Source organism: Anabas testudineus, chromosome 2, assembly GCF_900324465.2.
Source record: "Anabas testudineus chromosome 2, fAnaTes1.2, whole genome shotgun sequence".
In the NCBI taxonomy this organism is placed as follows: domain Eukaryota; kingdom Metazoa; phylum Chordata; class Actinopteri; order Anabantiformes; family Anabantidae; genus Anabas; species Anabas testudineus.
The window spans coordinates 28506932-28533877 of NC_046611.1; the positions used below are offsets into that span (position 1 = coordinate 28506932).

Consider the following 26946-nt stretch of genomic DNA (forward strand, 5'->3'; position numbering starts at 1 on the left):
AACATCGACTGTAAATAAAAATATGGATGAAATCTACATTTAAAGGCGCTAAGGAGTTTGCAGTTGCTGTGTAGTGTGTGCAGGTTCAATCTTTTCCAGTTAGAGGCTCCCTGTGTAGCCTGACACACAAACACCAGGACAAAGTGCTGCTGCAGAGGAAGTTCAAATGAGTGGCTCCTGTTACGTTTGTCTTAATTTAATCCTGAAGACGTCTCGTGCAGTTTAGCAAACACAGTTTCTCTGTCAGCTACAAAGTCTGTGGCCCCGTCTACATGCATTCCTTGCATAGATCTGAAGCAAAGCTTATTCCTAACCTGAACAAGGTCTCGCTGCTACACCAAACCATAAATTAACCTAAGTCCTTGCTCCAACCGACATGGGAGGACAGTACAGGGAGCATAAATCGTAACTAGAGGAACACACTTGTTCAACAGGGACAGTCTCTGACAGGAGGAAGTGTGATATGGCTTTGCTTTAATTGTGGAGTGCATGTCGACAGATCCTCTCTTCATTAATGTGGATGTTGGCACGTGAACAGTCAGATAACAGTGTTTAAAGACTTCAGTGAGTAACCAAACTGAAAGTGTAAAAGTGAAGGAGACTTAAATAACATGTTCGAAACTCAGCGGTGTGTGTCCTCCCACCATCCCAGTGGAAGAGATGCCCTTCATTAAATGTTTGTACAGCTCATAAATCGCGACCAGGGGGACTCAGCGCTCTCAGCTGATGCTAATTGATTTGAAATCTTTACAGACCTCTCAAATGTAGGAAAGGTGTATCTGAAAATGAAACCCTATAGCTTGGAGGGAACCTGCTGCTGAGCTGCAGATCTAATGCAGACTCGCTGCAGTCCACTTGTTTATTTCTGACAGCGCAGACCTCCATTATTAATGAGCCCGTAACGATAGTAAACACCAGCAACAACTACACATCTTATTTATTTTTCATAATCGCTGAAGAGAGACGTCGGGGCCCCTGCTCCTCTGCCCCTCTGCTCCTCTGCTCCTCTGCTCGCTGACAGCTGCTGCACTTGCTGTGTAGCAGCAGCTGCGCCAGTGGGAGCAGCAGGCCAGCATCCATACATCACTGTCGATCTGCAGCGAGCCTGTCAAGCTATTCTTAGGCTTCACGCAAACAGAGCGAGGAGGATCCTACAGTACCACTCCCCGCTTCACAGTCCCTCTCTCCTCCCTTGGATGTATATGCAGGTGAAACACCATCAGTACCAAGCGTACAGCAGGTCTTCATGTTCTTATCAAACCACTGATTTCTATGCGCTGCTGCAGCCGGCGCCCCATCATGTTATTGCGTACTACACTGGTTACCTATGTTACCATAGGAGGATGGAGCAAGAGCGTCACACTGTGGTTTGTTTCACACACACATGCACGCATCAGGAGTATTTCTGTGTGTTATTTTGTAACACACACCACGCTCACACAGAAACGTGCTGCAGCTCAGCCTTCACTCTGTCCAGGGAAATCTGTCCAGCCTCTGGCACACAACACAGAGAACACAGACGATGCTTATACTGTATAGTTTCCCCTCCTCAGGGTCTGCTGCGGTTTGCACACGTGCTGTACGCCTCACAACGTGCTGCTTCTGCAGACCTGAGCTCAATGGCTGCCGGACGAAGTGTGGCACTCCAGCACTGCAGTGTGCGGGGGTGCAGGCAGCGGCGGCGGCAGCAGCAGCAGCAGCAGCAGCAGCTCGCTTAATGATTCACTTCATCGATTTCTTCATTTTGCTAGTGACCTTTCATTCCCACTGCTTGCTACACACTCAGGAAACTACACAGAGTCGAGAGACAGGAACGATACGGTATCCTAAGTAGTGAGCCAGAGGAAAGTAAGCTTTGCTTAGTGAATAAAAAGAATAAAGGTTAATAGTAGTAGCAGCATTTCAGCGGATAAAGGTTTGAGTCATTCAAAAGATTTTAGGCACAAAAATGTGAAATTCTACTCTGTGCTCTTCTAAATGTCTAAATGTTGAATTGTTGTTGTGAATAAGCACGGCCTATTCGCTGGTCTGGAGTGCATTTATTGTGCACACAAAGCGTTCACCTTCACATTCGCCTCATGACATCAGAATTCTTTCCCTGAAGTAAACGCAGTCAAATAAAGAACGCTTATAAGGACATCAAAAAGTCGACAATGAGTGAAGGACCAGAGTAAGAGGCTTTACCACATGCAGGCCAAATGCAAAAACTAATTGGATGGAGCGTCACAGTGCAGACAGACAATAACCTGAAGCATGCTGTGAAATCAGCCGATTTTTAAGGCAAAACAGTGAAATGTTCTGCAGCCCGTCGCAGGACCTGAATACAAAGGAGCATTTCACTTACTGGAGACAAAACAGCCCAAAAAACAAGCAGGAACCTGTTCCTCATACACAAATCAGCCAATGATTGCTTCAGTTAATGCTCCATTTAATGCAGTTTAGGGCAGTTTCTCAATCCACAGTGGGGGCATACGGAGCAATCACATATATACAGACCTGACTATAGGAACGAGGATGAGCTGTATACTGTATGAAGGACTGTAGATTAGTATTGAAGGCAGGTGAGGTAGGCGTGTTTGATGCCTGACTGAGTGGTACGGAAATAACAGCAGAGAAGTAAAAATAGAGTCAGAGATGAAGACATGCAGAAAAACTAGAAACACAGTTTAAATTTATCCCCTTGGAAGCGAGAGAGAGAGAGAGAGTGTGTGTGTGTGTGTGTGTGTTAGTTGTTTCCTGTGTCCCTCACCATTCACAGGCTTGTAAATCACAGCTGTCTGCTCTTAATCAGGTCTTTTACTGGTATCTGTGGAACCGCTGGATCAGAATCAGCCTCAGCGCTGCACTGCAGACTCCATCAACATCAGAATAACCCGAGGTCAGTTCCTCGTACAAATGAGCCTCCGGCCTCAGGTTAGTGAGGATCAAAGGGATCGATACTGGGAGTAAGTTCCAGTTTTAATGATTCATCCTCCTAATGAATGCACATTATCAGTCTACAGAAGGGAGGTGCCCTCTGCTTCACACAGCTTCCCGAGGCTCTGCTTTGTGTGTGAATGTCTTTTTCTTAACTAAATGCCATCTCTTGGTGACTCCCTGCAACTTCCCATTCACACTCCGGAGGAGCAATCAACCACGTGGCCAGGGGGGTCGTGTCCATTCAAATGCTTTACAGATGATGGTTATCATTCACTGTCCATTGTCCTCTCTCTGCATGCTGCAGAGCTGCTGTCTGTTATGGTTCATGTTAGGTGAGACATACCCTCTTCAGATCGCCTGCCAATTAACAATAAAAAACTGCAGCTTCTGAAACTTAATGCTCTGAAACTTAAAACTCAAATCAATTCCCATTACTTAAAAGAGAGAAAATTGAAATCCTACCACTAACTGTGTGTTTAGTAATGTACAAGTGCAGAGGAAACCCAGATGAGAGGGCCATGTGATGTGGGGAAAAAGTAGACCCAGAGTCTGGAAGTGGATATGAGCTGCAGCAGGGAGCCAGCAGAGACAACAGAGAGGCAGGGTGCTGCAGCAGACATCTTCATTCTGGGCGAGCTACAGAGGTCTGAAGGAAGATGCAAATGTAGTAACAGCGATCCTGTCTACTCAAATTCAGTCAGAAATGCAGAGAGTTCCTGAAGTGCAGCCTGCAACGGGACTTCAGCTCAGTGTGTGCCAGTCACAGCCCTATCAGCATCTTGCTCTGTGATAGTGGAGCAGTTTGGGGGATTTTCACTGATCACTCCCTGTGCTCTCATCTGCTGCTCTGTAAGTGTTGCAGGGAGCGATAAGGCCCAATGCGCGATGAACTGTTCTGCATACATTTTACATTCTCAATTGTGAGTTCTCTGAGTGCAATGAAACAAGACTAAACATCTTCACCATCCCTGGTGATTTCTCCTCCTAATAAAAGCGTCTCCTGACAGCTCGTACCACTCCTGTTGCTCTCCTATGCTCAGCCTCCACCTCTTCCTACACCTGTGGGCTCCCTCTCACCTCTCACTCTCCCATCTGCTGCTCACTCTGCTTTACAGGAAGTGACAACGATGCCAGAGACTAAATATACTGATCATTGTCTATGCAAACAAGAAAAGACTATTTATCCTTCTACTTGAAACAGTTATCTAATATATCTAAATGAAACCTACATGAAAAAGTAATTACCCTGACAACGGCTTGTTCAGATGCAGACTTTATCTAAGAGTGGGTTTCTCTGGTTTACGTTCTGTCCGAAGTTCAGTAAGACGGACGCACAAAAAGAGAAGAAATCAAGAGGGAGTTGTATTTTGTATACGCAGTACGGATCCAGTGTCCTTCAGTAACACTGTCAAACTCAGGTGTTGCTGGTTGCAAACACTGCAGGGAGTTCTCCGTTTTGATTTGAACTCGCCAGTGGCTAAGAAACAAAGCAGACACAGACTAAGGTTGTAGTGAAACTTTTCTTTATTCACACCATTTTCTACTTCGGCTATGTTACAAGTTTACATAAGTGTCAATCCTCTAGTTCCTATGTTGATTTCTCATTCATCTGTACACACTATGTAAAAAAAGTCGAGATTATAATATGTTTAGAAATCCAACTTGTTGAGGGGTTTTTGCTTTACAGTCCCTCCCCTCACTTCCAACCTCCTCCACTTCCGCGTCAACTGTTTTTTTTTTTTTCCTTTTTATTCGCTAAACAAAAAGAATATACTGAACAAGGCATTTGTACCAGAGCTCAGGAGGGGCCTTGGACTTTTGTAAAGCGCTTTGACTGTACAGCTTACGCAGAACACAACCTACAGGTCACATACAGAGCAATGTAAAGAGGAAAACTATACTGCTTGGGCACAACACAAACACAGTGTAATGCCATTTGACAAAAAAAGTACCATTAAAAAGAAAAAACAAACAAAAAAAAAAACTAATTTTAAGCATTTCATAGAAACACAAGGATAAATTGCAAACTTGGAGTGAACAAATCAAGAAGATATATATATATATATATATATATATATATATATATATATATATATATATATATATATATATATATATATATATATATGTAGATATATACAGTGAGGTAAAACACATTGGTCTTCAAAAGGAGGTATTTTCTTTTGATTAAGTGACCTTTTTAATACGTTAATTATGCTTATTTTTTTAAGATCTTCTCAGCGTTTGGATGACATCTATAAGTTAGACATCAATGCAGACACACAATCACATGCAGTCTTGTCATTCGAGGTGAAAAGTAAAAGATAAGTCTTGTCAAACGTAGGCACCAAATAAAAGGTGATAAAGCTTTCTGCTATGCTTGTTGCCACAAAGGCCTCACTGCAGCATCGCACCGCAAGAGAAAAAGACGCGCCTGAGCCTTTTGGTGACCCAAACCACTCTTCATATTGACCTTAACATTCACCCCGGCGTTAAACACTAAGGGAAATGTTTCTATCCTTAAACCCTAATGTGGTCCTCATCACAGTGTGTTGATCATGCTAGCATAGATAGGTCATTTGACCTGTGTGATCCAGTGGGACTGAGAGGGCAGACGTGACCGGCCCAGACTTTGCATAACGAGAAAGACAGCATACACGCACCTAGCTAAGACCATAAAAGCCTAAACACAACAGTCGCGTAATTCATCCTCGCTTCAGTGAAGGTGATAATGAACAATCAGGGGGATTCACAACAGGACTGTTGTAACTAAATGCATTAGTTTTAGCTAAGTGCCGTGCAGTGGATTTCTGCATGCTTGCATACAGTAAGTTGCTGCCATGACCTTTGGGCTGAGTTACGCAGGTTGTGCTCGGATTGGCTGCTGACTCCGAGAGGGTTGATACATTCACAGCTGTGGGAATTTCTCAGTGCGTGGTTTGAAGCTGGCATAGTTATCCCCCTGCTCTGGCTGTCCATCGGTGAACACAGAGCAGAGGAAACGGCGTGATGTGTAACTTTTCTGGTTTAAAAAGTGTAAAGGCTGCATATTTGAACAGACCTAACAAATAGAGTGCATCTCACTTAATGGGTTTGAGTCACAAATCGGCTCAGCCTTCAAAATGCTTCACAACCTTCCCAGCCATGTTGACTACTGTATTATTATACATAAAGACCTCCAATGGCCTTTAACAGGAGCCACAGAGAGAAAAATGCAAGGTAACTCTCTCAAAGAGGTGGCAAAGTGAGCTTTCCTTGTAAATTTTAAGAATCATTCACAGAGCATCAGACGTATTTATTACCTATGAAAACCTAATGCCAAATGGAGGGGAAGCCAGATTTCCCAACATTTGCAGCTTTGTACAAATTTTCAAGAGGATTCAATATGCTTCAAACTAAGAGCTGGCTGGTTCTTGTCCAGGCTGTGTTGGACAAGGGTTGTAACTTTCCACAAATCAAGCAAACGGGCTGCAGTAAAGTGTGGCCCTTGTAGCTACAAGATATGTTACGTCAATTAGGAGTCGCGGAATGACAAGAGAGAAAAGGCAAGATAGAATCAAAGACAGAAAGACTGCTGTATAAAGACCACAAGAAAAAACAGCTGGTAGCAAACATCTCTTTACAGTTAAGTCATCTTGGGTTTGGAAAAGAAAAAGTACAAGGCTGCTGGTGACTTTAAGACAGAATGAAGGTTGTCCTAGTAGAGGCATACCAGAGGTGCTGTTGAGATGAGCTTTGTTGTTGCTAATGTCCCAGAGAATGACATTGCTAATGGAATACACAAGCCGTACAATGTCTATCCCACCCAAAGGCTCAGCAGGGCTTACATGAAGGGACACTTTAAGATTTGGAATTTGGAGTTTCCCTCACCACTACCAATCCCATAGCTGGCCCACAAACCTACATGGCTTAGAACAATGACTCCTTGGCCCTGGTCCTCCCTGCTAAGCCTCAGTTGGCTCTCTCCTTTGACCACTTTTGCACACACCTAATGTTTAGTTCAGCATAGTCTGTCACCCTTTTTCTATTTAATATAGCAGCAATATCCACTTTACTTCTTTAAATATCAGGATAGCTTTCTTCTTCTGTGTACTCACAAGATATTTACAAGGCTCATGTCTGCCACTGCTGACCATTTCTACACATTTCAGAAAACTTCATTCACGAGAACTAGTCTGAACAATGGAACTACACAGGTGGGTACATCACGCTAATTTCAATTTTCTTCGGTAACGACAGGGGCATTGCTGATTCAAACCCGTAGCAACTGATGATGCTTTTTTTTTTTTTTTTTAAGATGCCACATAAGAAATGTTTGAACATGTGATATTGCTGATGAACAAACTGACTGAACCTCAGCTTCACTTGAAGGTTAAGGATGTCTTGTCATTCAACAATTCGAGTCTCTTAATCAAGTGCTTGCAACTGTACCACACAGTTTACATCAGCAGGTTTTTTTCAGTGCTGTTCTGAGGCCAGAACTGCTACTGCTGTTACATTATCTAGTGTTCTTTACATTTTTAGAGGAACTGTTGATCTATTGTATGATTGACTAATTCAATTATGGCATCTATCCTATATTACATTATCAGTTGCTATAAGGCCATCAACATGAACAAGCACCCCTTTCCCCTCCTTTATACTACTTATAGATAAAAATATATCTCAAAACATATTCAACTGTTCCGTGTGTGGGCATCAAAACGAAGAGGACAAGCTACTCTGATGCCTTTTGATCGATTGGCACAGTGGCTTCAACCACAATCCATGGATGTTGCTGCTTTCCTTTCTTTTCCACAGCAGCTGATTAAACTAAGCCTTGCTTTTTACCACACAGGTCCATCAATTAAAAGAGCTACTGCAGTGGGAGGAGGGGTGGACTTCCATAGATAGTGGCTGACAACTCTTAAGCTAAGGCATGCCTACCAAATGACGATGGGCTGGATTTGCGTCAGAGCAACATGGCACAGAATGATCAGGCAATCTGAGGCTATTTACATCCAACGGCAGCTCTCACCTCGACTTAGAAAGCGAGGTGGACAACTAAATAGCAGCACATCAATACATTATGTATTCATAAAGAAAAACAATGGAGACAGACAGAGTCACCAACATCCATACTGCCACACAGGTAAACCCCGCAGTGGTTCAGAAGTGCACTTATTGCTGAACAATCAAGAGACTGTCTGGCAGATCTAACTTACTTGATGTATTTATAATCACTGATTTATTACTTTGTGTATTGTATTTAAACAGTATCTAATAAAGCAATTAATTTTAATGTGACAGAACTTTGACAGAAGCAATTCAGTAAAGTAACTTAGAATGGGGTTTAGGTGTATGGCAGTTTGGTAACAGGAAAAAACACTTGACTGAAACAACATTTTTAATCAGGTGCTACATATTCTTTTATGCTTTAGATAGAATTATGATACTTTCATCATAGCAATCAATTTTATATATAATGTATATATATATATATATGTTTATTTTTTTCATTAAAAAACAAACAAAATATAAAGAAAAAAAAAATTATAATTATATATAAAATTATATATAAGAGCAGCTCCTGACTCTTATGTGTTGGTCCCTTAAGGCTTTCTAAGCTGAAATGACAAAATGGTCTTTTTCTTTTTTTAAATCTTTTGTCTTCGTAAATTTACATTCTAGTAGAAAAAAAACTTTGCGACAAAACAAAACAAAACAAAAAAAAAAAAAGAAAAGAAAAAAAAAAAACGAATAAGAAAAAACAAACTATGGCTTGGTAAATATCCGTTTGCTATATTTAAAATAATGTACCTCACTGTTTTGTTGATTATCCAACAGAGAAGAAAACGCGTAAAAGGTTGGTTTGCGCTGCTGCGCGTTCAACGACACAAACAAACAAAAAAGTTTACATTTATAGGGCAACATCATTAATGCTTACAAGTCTGTGTCTCTTTTTTGAAAGCCACTGTGAGCTTTCGTGGTAACGTTTTCCAAACTTAACACAGTTTGAGGTGCTGGAGCTCAGTTTCCAGACTCAGTCCACTGGGAGGAGAAGCTGTACAATTGGTTGCTGCTGAGGTGGTTGGGTGTTCAGGCGAAGGGGTCTGACGAAATGGCACCAGAAAGTCGGCTTGTGGGTGCTATAACGTGCAATGTGTGTCCCTTCTCTCTTTCCATCTTTACGTCTGGGGTGTGCATAGTACGAGCTTGCTGTATGCTTGGCAGGGCTCCCGCAGGCCTCTTCTGACACACATGCACAGAGCTGCACACATACATGTATACAAACGCACTTCACAGCAGCCGACATGAGAGGAGTTGGGTTTTTTAAAGCACTGGCACTTTCCGGTAACAGCTGGCTTGGAAGGCATGGTGGCAGCTGATTGTTGTTGTTGTTGTTCTTGCTGTTTGTGGTTTAGCAGAGCAGAGTATAGAAAATAGACACATTTATCTACTGTATATTGCATATGTTGCAGCATGTTCGCCAACAATGAATGAGGTCATCATGTCTAGTTTAGTTTTGCAAAAAAGATCCCGTGCCACCAGAAAGAAAATTCAAAAAACACAATAAATTAAACTGACCTGTCCATCTCCCTGACAAAGTGATGGGAGATGGGGAAATACAACAGTAACAAATGAAAACCTGGTGCAAAATTGTTGCAGAGATGAAAGATTCTGCTTACAACTCAACTAGATGAAGCCAACGTTTAAGTGGACCCCAGTGGGCGGCTTACAGGCTGTCCCATGAGCCCCAGATCCTCGCTTCCCCAGTGCTACCGTTTACATGACTCCAGAGTAGGGCTGCAAATAACTTTACACCAGTAACCATTTTCTTTTTTGAATAATCCTTCCTCTCTGATGGCTGAGTCATTATTAGCTCTGCGGTTAAGTGAAAGTTTGGCAAGTAGCACGGACAACCTGATAGCGTTTGCTCGTTCTGCATTTATCATTTAGAGCATATAAGCAACAGCAAAACTATCCTTCAACCATCCGTCCAACATGTTCAACAAAATCAAAAATGTGCAGTGTGCATATGCATGGAAAGTGCCCGTTTGTCATTTTCTTTGGGTTAAGATCTAAAGACAATCTAGTTACTCTCATTCTCTGACATTTTATAAACTCGACAGCTGTTCACATCAGTGCTGTACATACCCCATGGGTATGGAAGTCAAATATCAATTTAGCTTTTTCAACACATTTTCTGCACTGAGGAAATCCCAGTATTTTGTGATTTAACAGATTATTTAAAAATGTAGAAGTGTAACTTGCAGCCCTACTCAAGAGTAGTTTAACCCCCCAAAGTAAAGTATGAAATGCTAATATACAAATGAGGGGGTGATAATGAAGATGCAAGATGTGAGCAAAGCACCGGCAGCTCAGAGGCCTCCCAGGTGATTCCCAGCTGCATGTCTGGCCTTTAGTTTTCCTGATGAGGTCTCAGCTCTTGTTGGTTGGGTTTGTGGTGAGTGGTGGAGGCGAGAGTTGAGATGAACCCCAGTTGAATCTATGGGCCTTTGAGAGACTTCATTTGATGAATAAAGTAAGTGAGTGGAGGCTACCTTTGATGCCTCTGTTATCCCCTTCAGACATAACCATCTCTCCATATATCCAGCATTATTTCTCCATCCATGCAGCCATTCATGTGTGTATGTCAACCCATTGCAAGACACATAAACACATGTTTACTCAGTTTCAGGTGCAGGATTCTTCAGTTTGTCAATGAATGAAATAGGATAAGAAAAAAGAGCACAAAGGGAAAAAGTCTTTTGTTCCCTTTAAACTAAAGGGGAGGAACAATCACTGAATAATAATGAAGTATAATAATGCTGTAATGCTAACAATGTGGATGTCAGTCAGAGCTGTTTGTGTGTATATGTGTTTATGTGTGTGTGTGTGTGTGTGTGTGTGTGTGTGTATGTTTGGTAGTTGTGTCTACATCTTGATTCCCTCCTGTTGGCTGAGCTGAGACAGGGTTTTCTTGATTCGTAGAGCGGTGAGTCGAGCAGCACCATTGGCATACCAACACTCCCTCATTATCTTCGCCATGACCCGCAAAGCCTGCAGAGCAGAGAAACGACAAAAGTCAATATGGCTTGATTACAACATCATGCTGGATCTGTCTCGGGAAATAAACGTACACGGTGTTGTGTGTATAAACCAGACAGATGCAGAGATGGTGAAAGTAAGGTTTTTGAGTGAAACGTTAAAGGGACACATCTGCAAAAGTGTAAAAAAAAAAAACATCTACTGCTAACTATTCCCAGACCTTTTACTGCATTGCATGTTCTTCATCTGATGACAACTGAGCTGTCTTCATGAAAACCTGCGCCAACTGACCTGTTAGTCCTGAGTCAGTGAAATGCAACTTAACGAGTTAAGTTGCTGGTAGTGGAGCTGAGGGCTGTTATGGTACGTGCATAGACTGTGACTTCAAACCTCCACTGGCGTTATGCTACATGAAATTTGAGTTTAATCTAATGTGGAATATAAGTGGGTAGATTTACTCAAGCACTGTACTGTACAATAATTTATATGCACTTATATTCCAATTTGGCCAACTTTAAAACGGTATCCAAGATATTTTTCTGATTCACACCAATTCACAGGGAAATGCATTCAACTCTGCTACATTTATTTTACAGCTTTAGTTAATGTCTTTGATAGATTAAGAATTCACACTGCAGCATTTTACTACTGCAGCTGGTCTAGTTACTCGTCCAACTGCAGCCGTTAAACACTGCTGCCGCTGTCAATTACTGAGACCACTGTGCTCCTGGGAACACTCAAAGATTCAGAAATGGATTTATTCCCCTGCCCTGATGCCCTATGCCTCACCATAATTTTATCACAGAGGTCTATAACAAGTTCTTTGAGCTCGGTTTTTCCTCACATGCAGTATGATTTGTGGGACCTTATTAAACTATGGCCAGTCAATTCAGTTTACCACATCGCGGCTCCAATCAAGTGATAAGCACATCACTAGGACAAATTCAAGCAAACACAATGTATCCAAACCACAACTTAAATACATGTGTTTGGGAAATGGAAATTTGATACATTAAAAAAACAAGCATACAACACAAGAGAGTGAAGGGTTTGCAGCTAAGATTTCACTTCATATTTACCAGCTTTCTAAACTCTAGTGTTACACAAAGAGTTGTTTTTAGAATTAATCGTTACTTGCTTTTGTCTTTTATTTCCTGGGAAACATAGTAATGGATTTTCCTCTTGTTTCACTAATGTGGCGACCTCTAGACATTCTTAACAGACTATGAAATAGGGTTCAAGCCTCCAGAGTTTACACTAACATCTCCCTTGGTGGGGCTGTAAACAGCATCTGCTATGTATGAGTCAACATGTCTGTGTCTCTCACAGCGTCTGTCTGTTGAGATGCTTGTGTTGATCTGTGAAACTTCCTACAGTGCTCATTAAGACTGCTGAGACGTTCCAGTCCTCCATTCATCATGTGGATTAGTGCCAATGCCACACTGCCACAAACAATCTGACACATACAGACATACACACATTTTTGTATGGTAGTCAACGTGAAGACACTCATTGAGATAATTTATTCCCCATCCCCCTGTCGTCTTCTAGGTCTCAATTTTAATTTATATTCATCATTAATGTACTGCCTTTCCCTAACCCTAACTAAAACCTAATTATAACCCTAAAACATAGTCTTAACCACGAAATTGCTCTTTAAACACCCTTCTTATTGTAAAGACCGGCTAAAATATCCTCACTTTGTAAAAATATCCTCAGTCCAATAGTTAAAAATTCACAACAGTAGCCGCACGCACACACACACACTCTCTCTCTCCTTTCTTCAGCAGAGCTTTCTGAAGCTCATTTCTTATTTAAAGATTTCAAATGTAGCGAGACAGCTTTATTTGCTTTATTATGCCATTCTGATTTACAGCTAAAGAGTGGAGTGGTGAGCCGACTGATCAAAAGATTCCCTCCTTGGAATTTCACTGTTAAAATCTACATTATGCAGAGCAACACCGAGGAACAACTGTACAAGACCTGACTCTGAATGAGTGCTTCTTACAATACTGGATCTTTATTTGATGATAAGAGTCGGCAGACAGACACATTTTAGAGCCCATGGAGTCTCATTAGGTCACAAGGAGCCACATGGGAACATTTAATTTGTGAGTGTTGATTTGTACAAGCGGCTGCACATACAGAGAGAGTCAAGTCAAACAAGTTTGTTTCCCCAGTATAAACCATTGTGAAGGCGGTACATGTAGAATAATTGTTATGAAATCAAATTTGGACTTAGGCATTTTTTATTGTGTTATTTTGAGCCTAGTTACACAGATTATTTCAAATTTTCTTAAATGCATCATGTTTCTCATGTTCACTTTATAAAAGCCATTTTTATTTTTTGTACCTCATCATTTCAACACTGTACTATAACTACATGACATTTTTAACTCCTAGACTCCATTTCCAGACAGCCACCATGTTGTGGACAGTATTTTTTCTGACCTGGTGTCTCTAGGCATGGGTAGCATTTTCTCCATTTAGTCTAAGTTTAGAGTTTAGGTATAAGAGTAGTCTTTTTTGCTTCATCTTTTGTTTAAGAAGGGACTTTGAGATTATTTGAATTTGTGTTGTTAGCTAATCCTTAGAAAAAAAATTACAAGATCATAAAATGGTATTATGGCTAATTATACTCCTTTTGATAAATACTAATATAACTAGTATATTAAACATATCTGACATTTTACTCAGCTAATGTGAGTTAGATCTGTCTAAATGCACCTTTACAAATGTGCATTATTCATGCACCGACCTACCTACGATTGGCTAGATGTGTGGCCTCTGGGTTTACCACCAGTCAATCAGAATATGACTCAATACACAATGCTAATTTTCAGACACCACAGATTTGCCAAAGAGTTATAGAGTGTTACACAAGTATGACTTTAACAAGAAGTATCTGTCAGACCTGTAGGTTTGAGTCTCAGTTTCCAAAGGTAAAAGGTAAAGGTAAAACGGTTGTTTTTTCCAATTAAGATGGAGGTGGCTAGGTTAACTTCAGTACAGTTATATCATGCTTATGCAATACTACTATATACACAGTGTAACTGTATAACAAGTATCTTAACAAATATCCCTTTTACGGTGAATGCAGTTTAATTCACTATATATTGTGTTCTTAAAGTAGCAAAAGTTAAGTTTGTTCCTATGAGAATATGACTAAAATAATAAAAAAAATGCAAAGGACTCGAACCAACTACTTCTGGAGCAATCACCATAAAGTCTGCTGTACAGTTTCACCAGTTCAACTTGTCTGTGCAAGTGTACAGACTATACCTTGTTGGTGTAATCTGCAGTACAAGTTTATTTCTTGTAGAAAAACGAAAAGTTTTGGTCCACGCTATTGCTAGCCTATTATTTTACCTGACAGACTGCATCCTTGCTAAAGTCTGGTCGCTCATTATAAGTGTTTTTCCCTCAAAAGGTCATACTTGTTTTTAGCAGCAAACACTATGCTGCTAAACAGCATCAACACAGCACTACAGTAATTAAAAGACAAAAACTGCCACATTCTGGGGTACTTCAACTTGGTCAAATGTCGCTATTATTTACCAATTATTGCTAATATAATAGATTGACATGGGTTTGCAAACTGCATGTGTAGACACCGTCTAGTCTAACCTTGCTAAATGGTCTGTCTGGATGAGTATCATTATCGTAGTGGGTTCGTCAATAGTTGTGTGAATGTGAGTGGCTTTTTTTTTTTTTTTAATTTATGATACGTCTGAGAGCATCTTGACATTACTGTGTTCATCTCAAAACCAGAAGCTTGAAACATGATCCCTACTGAATAAACTGTAAGAGTAATGTCAGGATATGATTGACCTGCAATGCTTTGTCTGATAGTGGTTCAGGAAGAATGAGAAGTATTTCATAAAATCTGAAGTGTGCCATTAGGAAAGGTTTGTGCACAATTACTTTTGAATGAGTTTGTGCACACTAATTTACAGCACATACAATAATTGAGTTAGAGTAATATACAGTGATACTTGTCCTACCTCACAGCTTTGCCAGCGGTTGGGAATGTTAGGTCGAAGCTTCTGTTCACAAACTACTTTTCTCATTTCTTCCACTGAAGGATCTGACTGGACCAGGTCGTAGTAGGGCAGCTGGTAGTCCTCATGGATGCCTAGTTTTACAAGATTTTAAGAAAGTCTGATCAGGAACCCATCCCTCCATTCACACAGATACTTTTGCGTCAGTTCCATAATTGTTCTCTTGCTCAATTCATCCATCACTTCACTCCTTTAATCTGTCAACCTCACATTCATTAAGTGAAAGATTCACCCCCTCCATCCCTTCTCATTTGATCCTCACCTCCCATAGAGCAGCGGCTGGCAATCTCCCAGAAGACCAGTCCCATGGCGTAAATGTCAGCTCGCTTGAAGGACTCAAAGTGTTTCATGTTTATGGAGTCATCCAGGACCTCTGGAGCCATATACCTGAGCAGAAAGATAATGGACTGTTATTAAATTACTGAGGCATTAAAACAACCATTGCTGACCTGAAACAAAGTGGAAATTATTGGAAAACAGCAAAGAGCTGGAAAGTACAAAACAAAACAGAACGTTTTATATTTTTACAACACTATAATATGTTGGCTATACTTGAGAAAAATCTATTCATAAATCATTATTACATGTATAAATGCTGAATATATATTGATTTATTTAACTCTTTAAGTCATTTCCTTCATCATGGCCACTAAGCAAGTTTAAAGTGGTGGTTGATGGAAAATGAGCAATGGCTGTATGCAAACTGTTTGTCTAAATGAGTAATAATCTAACGAAGACTTGAATGAACAACTGCTTATTTGTGTCAAACTATGATGTAGCAGCACTAACCGATTTTTTCTTTCGGCTTCTGTTAACATCCTCCTCAACCTTTGCTACTTAGCAACACTGACTGTTAACAAGCACTGCAGTAACCTGGTGACAGTAAAATCTGCGTATACATGCAGTAAATTAGCAATCTGGAAATAAGTAATCTCAAATCCCTCTGACTTATTTTGGCAACATGGTTCATTTTAACTTTACAGTCAGAGAAGACACTGCTACCTGACTTCTCTTGCATTATCTGTGTGTGCTGAGGCCCAAAGCATAGTAAGAGAAAAACAGGCAGACAAACAACTATTAGTCTTCTACTGGGCTCTGTGTGTTGGATTCAGTTTAAGGTGGACTTGATTTAAAAAAGGTCAAAGCATTAATTTGTGTTATGATCTCTCATTTCATCCAGCATGAAATGTGACCCGTCAATAAGAAATAAACAGTGAGAGCTCAGTCTCAGCCACACACTGCTTGTGAGACAGATCCAGTATGATCATGTAACTCCCACTCTGGGCATAAGACTTAATGGATTTCTTTAACTGACTGATGTAAGAAAAATAATGAATGGATGAGCTCAGTTAGCAAACTGCTGGTCCTAACTGAATAGTTAGTTAAAATTAATTAGAAAAGGAACACATTGCACTGAAAGCAAAAGACCTTCATTAACATTTGAAAAATAATAAAAAAATAAGTCTTTAATTTAGAAAGCTAAAGAACCTCTTTTAAAACTTTTAACTGTATACAAAAACTGAATCCACTTTTGTTAGAGAGGCCTCAGGGACTTTACATTATCAAGTAGAGTGCATAGCCTTGAAGTGATTATTCTTTCAGATAAATTGGAACATAATGAGTCAGATTCTTGAAGTAAGTAGAAAGGAAGTTTTACTAGACTGCACCAGCTACGAATAAGTACAGTACAGTTACTGCTCCATCACCATTACCTGACCACCTTGTCTTACGTGTTGTACAAGATGGATCATCTCATACTGAAACCAGTCTGACACCTGTAGTTTTGTTAATTTGAGATCAACTAAAGTTATGATACTTGGCTTTTACTTTTGGTCCATCGCACATTTTCACTGAGCAAAGTATAATAACTTATACTTAAGTGTAGTTACTGAGTGGTTGCTATGTTTCACATTTTACACATCCTAACAAAAGGTCTAGACCACTGCTAATCCTTCTAGTTCATTTTTGATCTTGAAAAAGAGGAAACTGAGAAAATCAGCTTCAGTTATGATCCAACATTCCAGAAAAATGTGTGTGATTTGAACTTCTGTGTTGCTTCTTGTTACTTGACTATGATGTCGACATATGACCAGAGGTTGTTTACCCAATCATCTGCTGAAGGGGTAAAGTGTGTGTCTGAGCTCAACCTCAACTGAGAAGGATTTTGTGACATCATAAATAGTCTGAAGCCAACTGTGTGTAAAAAATGCAGGTTACACAGCGATGATGTAAAAACCTGAAAGCTCCAGTTCAAATATGTATGAAAACATGTCTGTAGGGGATCAACAATGTGCTCAGAAAAGTAAAAGTAAAATGAACATCTAGTCCCCTCATGACTGGACTTCATGTGGTATGACCGAAAGTTCCCTAACAGCAACTACAATAATGAGACTGTTTTCTCAACAATATCATCATATCTTTTGAGTATGTCTGGTCTTGCTTTGTCATGTCCTTTGACCCAACAGGACACGGCTCTCTAGCTCCTCTAATCAATAGCTCTGCCACCTCAGGCTTCAGATGCATCAGATCTGGGTTTGAAATTGGCCACCTTGCCAGGTTACTCTGCCAGTTTCTGTCAACTGCGAAACAGAGGACAAAAGCAGAGTGCAGGACAGACTCTCAGGCCAGTGTTTTTCTACATACTGTAGCTATTTAGCTGCACACACTTACCTTGACAGTCCTTATAAATTTACTCAACATATAGAAAATCTACCTGCATTTACTTCTTGGAAGATGTTAATTTCAGACCCTGCATTAGATCCTGATTGATATTCAATTACCCACAGACTTTTCGGCAATCAACTCTTAAGTGTATATAGCATAACTCTACACCTACAAGAATCTACTTGTCAAATTTCATATATATACACAATAACATTTAAATGTCAAATTATATGTAAATGGCCTTGATGAGAAAGAATAAAGTATTAGCTCCCATATGGGTGATAATCTTGCCTCTCAGTAAAGTTTGCCTTTGTTATATTGTTTTCTGCTCAGGCCATTGCAATTCACAGCTAGCTTTACACTGCTTTATTTAGGCAATGGAGATCTAGCACAATGTGTGACACATTGTCACTTCCTCATAGAGAGGCAGAGAGGTAGGCAGACTGAAAACAAACAAACAAAAAAAAAAAAGCTGTAATTATAGTCAAGACTTCAGCACAGTGTGTAGCAAATATAATTGTTTCTTCCTGATCTCTGGAACACTACTGTTTATAAATAGACTTAAGGCTGTCCTTTTTTCCATGATCAAAATCTGAGGCATATCAATAAAACTGATGCCTCAATATAAAGAAACACGCATCTATGTTTGACACAAAATAACACATTTTAAAGTCTAACTTTTGGGGTGGAATGACATGTTATTGAAGGTGTGGCATTATGTTGGAAAGTTTGAAAAACACTGGTGGAATCAAATCATCAATATGTAACATGATTTCAGCCAATGCTGGGGTGTCTCTCTCAGCTGACCCAAGGCTTCTCTCACCTAGCATACTGAATCATTTAGTGGCACAGAAAAATACCCACGGCTTTAAACCACTGCGTAGAGAGAAAGAGGCGAGGGGAGGATGTGAACAAGACAAAAAAACAGAGAGGAAAAAAAACATTGCAGAATGAAAGCTACGCTCGCATCACTGTGGGAGGAAGGAAGGGAAAGACAGACAGCTACTATGGCCTCAATGCACTGCTCACTTTCGATCTCTGCAGCAACACAAGTTTACATAATAGAACAACAGTGGAGACACAAAGCGAAAGAGAAAGACTCCAGTCTGGGGAGTAAACAGCTGGTAAGATGGGAGGAAGTAATAAGTAACTTTTTCTCAAGATAAAGTAATATTTTGCAAGCTTAGAGTAAGATTTAAGTAAGAAGTTTTTCAAACCCAGTAAATTGACGTTTTTTAATGTGATTTTTTTTTATACCTTGTTTCTGATGAAGCTGTCAGACTCACACTTTCACAGTACAATTGTTGTGACTACAAACAGCATGATAAGCCATATCAGATATTCATATATATGAATACATAACTAAATGTACTCTTGTTTGAGTAACATTTCAAAAAAACTGCAGCAAAAAGCTGGTTTAAGAAAGAGGCTATTGAAACCATGCATTTGTCACCCACTTCATTTTCACTAGAAACTAGAGGGTTTCTACTACAGAGTAGTTAGTAGACACCGTAGACGTCTTAGCGAGGCTTCCACCTGCTCGTTCTATCTTGCTTAATGTTATGACTCAGAAATGGGTTTTAGGTCACCTAGCATACGTTAACACAAACTTTTCTGCTCTTTTGTACTTACATCTCTTGAAACAGAAAGACTTTTTTGATAGACTTTGCTTTAATGTTTTTTCTCCTTGACTTAGACTTTGTTTGCTGCCAAATGACTAAATGTAAATGTGAACACAACAAGTCGTGGCCAGTCAAGACACGAACATTGCTGTCTGTTTGACTAGCTGTGTAATGCTCCTTTGTGGCTGATCGTAGTGAGCCACATCATAAATCAAGTGGTTTCTGAGAAAAATCTAAAAAACAACCTGCACTCTAAAAAGTCAGGTTGGTTACCTTTTGGTCCCCACTCTGTGGTTTGGAGCGATGTCGATGGTGTCAGTGGCCGAGTCATGGCGGACAGCTAGACCCAGGTCAGCAATGCAGCAGGTCCCATTCTTCTTCACCAGAATGTTCTTTGATTTCAGGTCTCTGTGGGCAATAGCTGGCTTACCTGAAGAAACAGAAGAGTCATGTATTCAACTAGAACTGTATGCCTCGAGGGATGACAATATTAATATGGACCTATTGTTCACACACATAATAATAAGTCTCCTGTGTCTGCTGGGCGAGAGCAAGTTGGCAGTATATCATGTTGATTCCAGCAGAAATTGAAGAAATGAGTCAGAATTTCAGTCAAAATTTGAGTAAAAGCTGATCATCCTGGCCTCAGTATCATAAACAAGTTATGTAACCAGGCATAAGGAAACAGAAACGGCTTGTCTGCCCTCTTCCAATCAGTGATTGGTGGATGAAGGGCAGACAGGTCAATCCTGTTGCTGCTGAGGATTTAAATTGCATCTTTAACACAACACACACCTCCAGAACTACAAATTCATGAGGTGCCGGGTAGTAACAGCTACTTCAAATGCCTATGTATGAACGCACCAATAACTTTCCTACTTGACTAAAGAGACTAAACTGGTATTAACACCTAAACATTTTAATTCTGATATTGATTTAAAATATGATATTGTTTAAAACACCTAAAGGCAATAAAGAAGTTTTGAACATCTGAAGTACTGTAGTTGGTTGTATGAGGCATTTCTAACTCAATTAGCACAAACCAAACTCCCATATTGACTCTTCTTTGAAATGCAGGTGACCATGCTGCAATCAATTGACTACACTACAAGTCATAACAACTCCTTAACATTAGTGACTAATTTCAGTTTGCCTACTTGACTAAACTAGACTGAAGCAGCTCAACAAAGGTTAGGTAAGTGTAAATAGGGTCTGCAACCAGTAGAGTTGGTAGAGTTCTTCTGTTGACTGAGCACTCAAACTGACATTTCCTGTCACAGCAAGCATTGCCTTTGCCTTTGTAAGACATCCTAGAAGAACTGCAGTCTCCTAGTTTAGTTAGTTATAAGATACAGCTGAACAGCAGCTTTCATCAGGCTTGCTTTAGAAAATAAGAATGTGTCTGAGCCAGCAGTTTGGTTTGTTTGATCGAGTTCAGACAACTTGAGCCTGATAAATCCTAGTATTATCATCAGGGAAGAAAAAACCCATTGATGGAATAACCTGGTCATTCAGTATATCCAGGTAGTCAGCTGACCTCATTCTTTGGACACATAACATTGATGAAACTAGACCTGACCAACTGCAGCAATCCCAGGTCATGTCGTCACTCTGAATCAGGGCAAATCTGGACTCATCAGACCACATGAACTTCTTCTTAGTAGTTTCAGCAATCCACTTAGATGTTTTCTTTGCTTGATGCAAGCCAATATTGCTTTGCTTAGATAAATCCAGGTGCTGACCTTTTTTTTTTGGACGGGCAGTTCATTTTCAGAGTGGCGTGCCGTAGGTGTGTCTAGAACATGTGTGTGTGTGTGTGTGTGTGTGTATATCTCACCTTGTGTACCCACTATCTCCATGTGCAGGTGTGCGAGGCCACTGGCTGTAGACAAAGACAGTTTGATCATGCCCTCCACAGTGACGGTGTAACGATTCAGGTAGTCAAACAGGGAGCCGTGTTCATGGTAGTCTGACACCAGCCACAGCTGAGTCCATGTACCGTTATCTACACACACACACACACACACACACACACACACAAAGGGGAAGAGAGAGTGAGAGATTTACTAGATGTAAATTTGTATCTACACATATTACAGCACTTTAGTGCCACTTAGATCTTCCTCAGACACAACAAGTCACCATGACTACTTCACATCATGTGCCATGTATTGACAGAGACCTGCAGAATCTCAGTAGTTGTCAGTACAACTGTGATGAACACACAACATCCATTTGCTCCTGGGTTGTCTCACTCATGCAGACACACACCCACACACACACAATCCTCTTTTGAGAGTGTGTGCTTTTGGAGCTGTTTAACAGTGTGCTAACGTCTGCTCAGTCTTCACTGTGAACTGTTACTCCCCCACACTGTCTATTCACAGTGAACGCTTGTCTGCACTACCTTCACCTTTAGCACAGCTGCTTCGCTTCTAATTAGAGCAACACAGTTAGTTGCAGATAAGATTAGAAAGATGAACCATTACAGTCTGATTTGTTTTATCAATCTCAATTGTCTGATAGTACTTCATTTAGCCTGTGATCTTTTGTAATCTGTTTTTTCTCCCTTATTTATTGGTTTACATTTAATTATTCTAGTATCTTCTGACTGGCTCTAGTCTGATTCACATTGTATTCTTCGTCACAGCATGCTATCACTTTCTCTTTCCCCACAGGAAGATTTGCAGTCTTTTTTTAATACAGCCTCCCAGAGCTCTTCTGGAGATGTTTCACCTTTGTTGTCAGCAGCGATGAAGCCCAGAATATTCTCATGTCTTAACATCACAGTCTGGTAGATCTCAGCTTCGCGGAACCAGGAGCGCTCCTCGCGGGAGGAGAAGATCTTCACAGCAACCTCCTCACCACGCCATTTACCCCGCCACACTTCCCCAAAACGCCCTTTGCCAATACTCTCCTGGAGGATAATGGTTCTGGCGATGGTCCTCTGGACCAGCAGTGGCAGACCTGGAGAGACAAGACAGGAGGGGAAAAAATAAAAAAAATAAAAAATAAAAGCATAGTTAAGAAAAATATTGTGTGTTCACGAAGTGTCACATACACAGCTGCATATAGTGAAATATGGTGCCAATTGCTAAAAAGACTTGGAGGCGTGTTGAGGTGCTAATTTATGGCTAGCATAAAGTACAGTTTTTAAAAACTGAATCTGTATTTTAAATACGTCTGTTTTAATCATAGATACATATAATAGCGGCTGGTTAGTGTAGTGGTAAGATCACTGCCTTCCATTTGGGAGACTGGGGTCTACCTCCAGTAGGGATCCTTAGGTAAGACATCCTTATGCTTACTTGTCGCTTTGGATAAAAGCATCTGCCAAATGACTAAATGTAAATGTAAATATAATAGCAATATAATAACATTTATACAGAGGTCTCTATAACTGGTAAAGACACCCCTATAAACCCTGAGTTATAGCTATAGTAAAAGTGTTATCACTCACATAACTATAAGACACTTTGAGGTTCCGTTTAAAAAAAAAAAAAAAAAAAGGAAGTTTGGTGAAGTAAAGATTTAAAGTATTAAGAGTTAAAGTATTTAAGAATTAAAATGTGGTTCACCTGAATCGTGAGAGATTAGCAACACTGAGAGCTGCTTGATGAAAAACCCATTAATGAGGAAATGTAACAGAACAGAAATAAATGTCAGATGGATTGTGAGAATGAATGCACTGCGCTGAGCTTTACTGTTCACTCTCTGACACTATCTGAAAAAACATGTTTTGTTGCTGTGATGATGATGCACAGCCTTGTCAGGCCTGAGTGTCCACCTGGGTCTTCTCAGTTATTAGACACATGAGACACCTGAGACTGGTGGTACACAAACATGACCTTACTGGACTCAATTAGACTATAATTTGGATATGTCGCACCTGAGGTCAGGTCTTGTCTACTGGAAGCCAAATGGACCTGGGAAGACTGATGGACCCTCATATAAATGCTGTGTTGTGAGTAACAGCCCTGCAGTGATTCAGAGACACAATGTTCTTGGCAAACTTGAATCTTTCCTTTAGTTGATCTGTAGCTTAGGCTGTAATCATAGTTATGCTGTACCGATTCAAAGCTGCAGGTCTGACACCTGTTCCCTTTCATTTAATTATATTAGTGGCTGCACTTAAGTACACTAACATCATTGTCCAAGTCTGAGCCCAGTGTGCCTACCTGATCCAGAGCCAGAGGTGGTCATGTCATAGATGAGGTCCTTCAGCGTTGTTCCAACAGTGATGAATGGATGGTCCATGGAGGGGTCCTCTTCATTGGGCACCCGGTGGTGATGGTGATGGTGGGCCCCTGCACCCCCTGCTGCCAGGCCCCTGTGGCTGTGGCAAACATAAAATGCTACAACAAGCAGCAGGCAGAGCAAGCACACTGGGCCGGCAATCACCGCTGCGAGGGCCACAGGGCCAAAAGGAGGAGGCTTCTCTGTGGGAACTGTTGGACAGAAAGGAGATAGAGAGGAAATTCCATTGTTTACTAATAGACCAAAGTTAATAGGTGACTTGTGAGTGTAGTGAGACATAGTTGCTTTAGATTGTGGTAAAACAAGGTTGTTTTATCCTACTAATGATTTGTTGGTGTAACAGTAGTCCTGCTCAGTATGACAGGAACCACAGCTTCAGAGACTGGGTGCCTGTGCTTGGTTGAGGAGCTGCAGTGCAAAGTTACCATCCGTGGGATTATGACAGGATGCCTCCAAGTCAGAATCCCTCCTACATGTACAACAACAACTTAGTGCAGAATTTTGATTAGCTCCAGAGAGCTGGCCTTGGTTGGCAAGTAGAGCTGTTTATGAGTTGGAGTGCAGCCAGATGATGGTCACTTTGTCTTATCCCCACAAATCTGGGGAGAACATGGTGCTAAACCACTTGTAGAGAAACTAATAGTTGTGTTAATGTTATTAACATGAAAAGCATGAATGAGGCAGCACACTGTTGCAAAGGTCAGCTTTGTGTACAGCGATGACTGGAAAGTGGAAACTGGAACTGATAGCTACGAGCCAGGAAGCTAACAGGCCAAGTAGTGCGGAGACACATTCCATCTGCTAGGCTGATGGGTGATTTGGCCTGTAGCTAACACACAACACACAGTATCACACGGTCCAGAGAGGCAACTGTAAAGACTGCACAATCTACTAAAGTGAATGGAGATAAAGACACCTGATAGCATACATGAACTAGAAAATCTAATTCCTGTCTTTGTAAACTGGGTGTTTTCTTGCCTTTGTCCCATGGAAAGCAAGAGAGGTGTGGATATTTTAAAAAACACTAATGTCTGTGTGATAAATAAGAGCTGGTTACTGAGTACTAGCTCCAATCAAATCCAAACTGAAATACACTAAATTGTAGCTCACATCCTTCATGACCAGTTTTAAATGCTTGTCAGCCTTCAAGGAACAAGTCTGTTAAGTTGCTTCTAAAAAGTTGCTTGAGTCAAAGAACATGCCCTTAAATATAGAATTGTTTTCTTTATTTCTTTATTATTTGTTTTCTTTATTCATATTTATATGGCATTTATTAATGTTCTGTAATTTTAATGAGTGCCGTGAGTAGAAATGACTGTCTTTATGAAAAGATATGTGATATTCATCACATATTTAGCTTATAGGGTGGTTGCACTTAGAGAAAGAAGATAAAAAATAAATTATAAGTGGTGGACCTTGATAGACTGATTGAAAAAAAATCAATGGCTGCTTAACACTGTGACTTAATTATAGTTTCTAAACACACAATCACATAGACTGCTCAATTTATTAATCATCAGTTAATACCAAGTTATGCTACGCTGCTGCCAATTCTGCTTTAAAATCCTATGGGACCCAAGATGATGTTAAAAATGAATACATACTGTAAAACATTTTGCTGGTTATGGCCACCATAAGCAGCTGCCATGATTTTAATGTGTTTGTATACTATCCATTACAGTCTGAAGACAAACACAACTATATACTGAATTCACTGTTTTATTGTCAGAAGCCTCTTGTTTTAACAGAATTTCTGATGTTTTATGGTTGCTGCACACACACAGGCCACCAGAGCCTCTTTACAAGCTGTTATTGACGTGTTTGAATGATTTAGGTTATTAAAGTGTGGCAGAGCGGGGGAATAACAGGACAAAATTTTCAAATGTTACAACATGAACTACTGGCATTAATGATAGTGAGAAAAATGCCAGTTTTTTCTTATACCCTCTTTGACTAAGGGTATAAGAAAAAAACCCAGGTAAAGAATAGTTTATAGGTTAAAAATTGCTGTTCACTCTTTAGCAACCTGACTATTCATACTGTTCATACTGTATTATTGTTATTAATAGTCTTCTAAGACTTAAGGCAAGGAAAATGTAAACTCTCTTTAAAAGGCTAACAAAACCATAACCATAATAAATCTGTGACTTTATTTGGAACTAGCAGATACAAGGTAGTGTAAATATTTATGTGGAAGATAAAGTATGTGACATACACTGCTATCAAATTAAAATGAAAAAGACTTGCATTGGGATTTGTATATTTAGTTCTATCCAGAACAACCTGACAGTAAGGCACAGATGGGATAGAAGAACAGTTCCCATATCTACACCTGCAAACCATTCAAATTAAGTGCAAGCTGCTCAAGAAAATAAAATAAACAAGGAAAACAGGTGGAGAGAAAAGTATGATTTATTTGTAGCTGAGCCTACTGTATATCCCACTGCATTATGGTTCATAACTCATTTGATGAGGTTTTATGGGCTATTGTTCCTGGTGGCTTTAATTTTTAAGTTGTGATATTGATGCCCAACATGCACTATAAATTGTTTCCATCAGATAAAAAAACCCCTCAATTTTCACACAAAAATTCTACTTGATAAAAAATTGCAATAAATAAAACTGCACATGCAACTTCTCTGGTGGGACCTTTGTTGCATATCTGCTTCTCTATTGTTGAACTATTAAGGATAAAAATGCCTGAAAGATGATCTTAAAAAAATATGAATATACACAGATCAGTCACAACATTAAAGCCACTGACAAGTGAACTAAATAACTGATCATCCTGTTACAGTGGCACCTTTCAGGTAGCGGACATGGACAATGGGCAATGGACAACAGTATCTGAAAGTTGAGTCATGGCAACTGGACTGGCTTCTTGTTAGAACGAAACATTTCACTACTCATCCAAGTAACTGAAGATGGTTGGTTAGAGACCACAAACTTATGCTCCACGGGTTGGTTTCACTCCACCCCTTGGCCTGAATGGACTCACCCTCATTATGTTTGTATTTTATGCCAATTTAAATATAAAAAATTTAAATGCTACAAAGATGTTATTCCACTTGTTGACAAGAAGACTGTATTGGAAGGATTGCTTGTTCTGCTAAAGGGATCACGATACACAACACAAGCTTTATTCTAGTACCTTATGTAACCTGTTCAAACAGTAATCTCAAGGCTTTTCAAAGAAAAAGACAAGAAATTAGAAAGGTTTTTCTCTGTTCAAAAGAGGACCATTACTGACACATCACTGAGGTGCTGTGAATATTATTTGTTGTATTTCATTAAGTAATATAATAAAGATAATCGCTAACGTCTACATCATCAGTACAAACCAGCTTTGCAGCAGATTTAACTACCACAAACAGGTCATGCCTGTACACTGT

The 26946-nt window shown here is 40.0% G+C and overlaps 1 protein-coding gene across 1 annotated transcript in view; it reads right to left on the minus strand.

Moving 5' to 3' along the window:
• Nucleotides 1-7196: 7196 nt before the first annotated feature.
• tgfbr1b (transforming growth factor, beta receptor 1 b) overlaps nucleotides 7197-26946 on the minus strand; it is a 47026-nt gene continuing 27276 nt past the window's right edge. The window contains exons 3-9 of the mRNA XM_026362145.1: nucleotides 23476-23745; nucleotides 22034-22264; nucleotides 21135-21302; nucleotides 19571-19727; nucleotides 15274-15398; nucleotides 14955-15085; nucleotides 7197-10962 (exon numbers count right to left, since the gene is read on the minus strand). Of these exons, the coding sequence (XP_026217930.1) occupies nucleotides 10837-10962; nucleotides 14955-15085; nucleotides 15274-15398; nucleotides 19571-19727; nucleotides 21135-21302; nucleotides 22034-22264; nucleotides 23476-23745 (1208 nt within the window). The 3' untranslated portion in view covers nucleotides 7197-10836. The remainder of the gene's footprint in view (nucleotides 10963-14954; nucleotides 15086-15273; nucleotides 15399-19570; nucleotides 19728-21134; nucleotides 21303-22033; nucleotides 22265-23475; nucleotides 23746-26946) is intronic.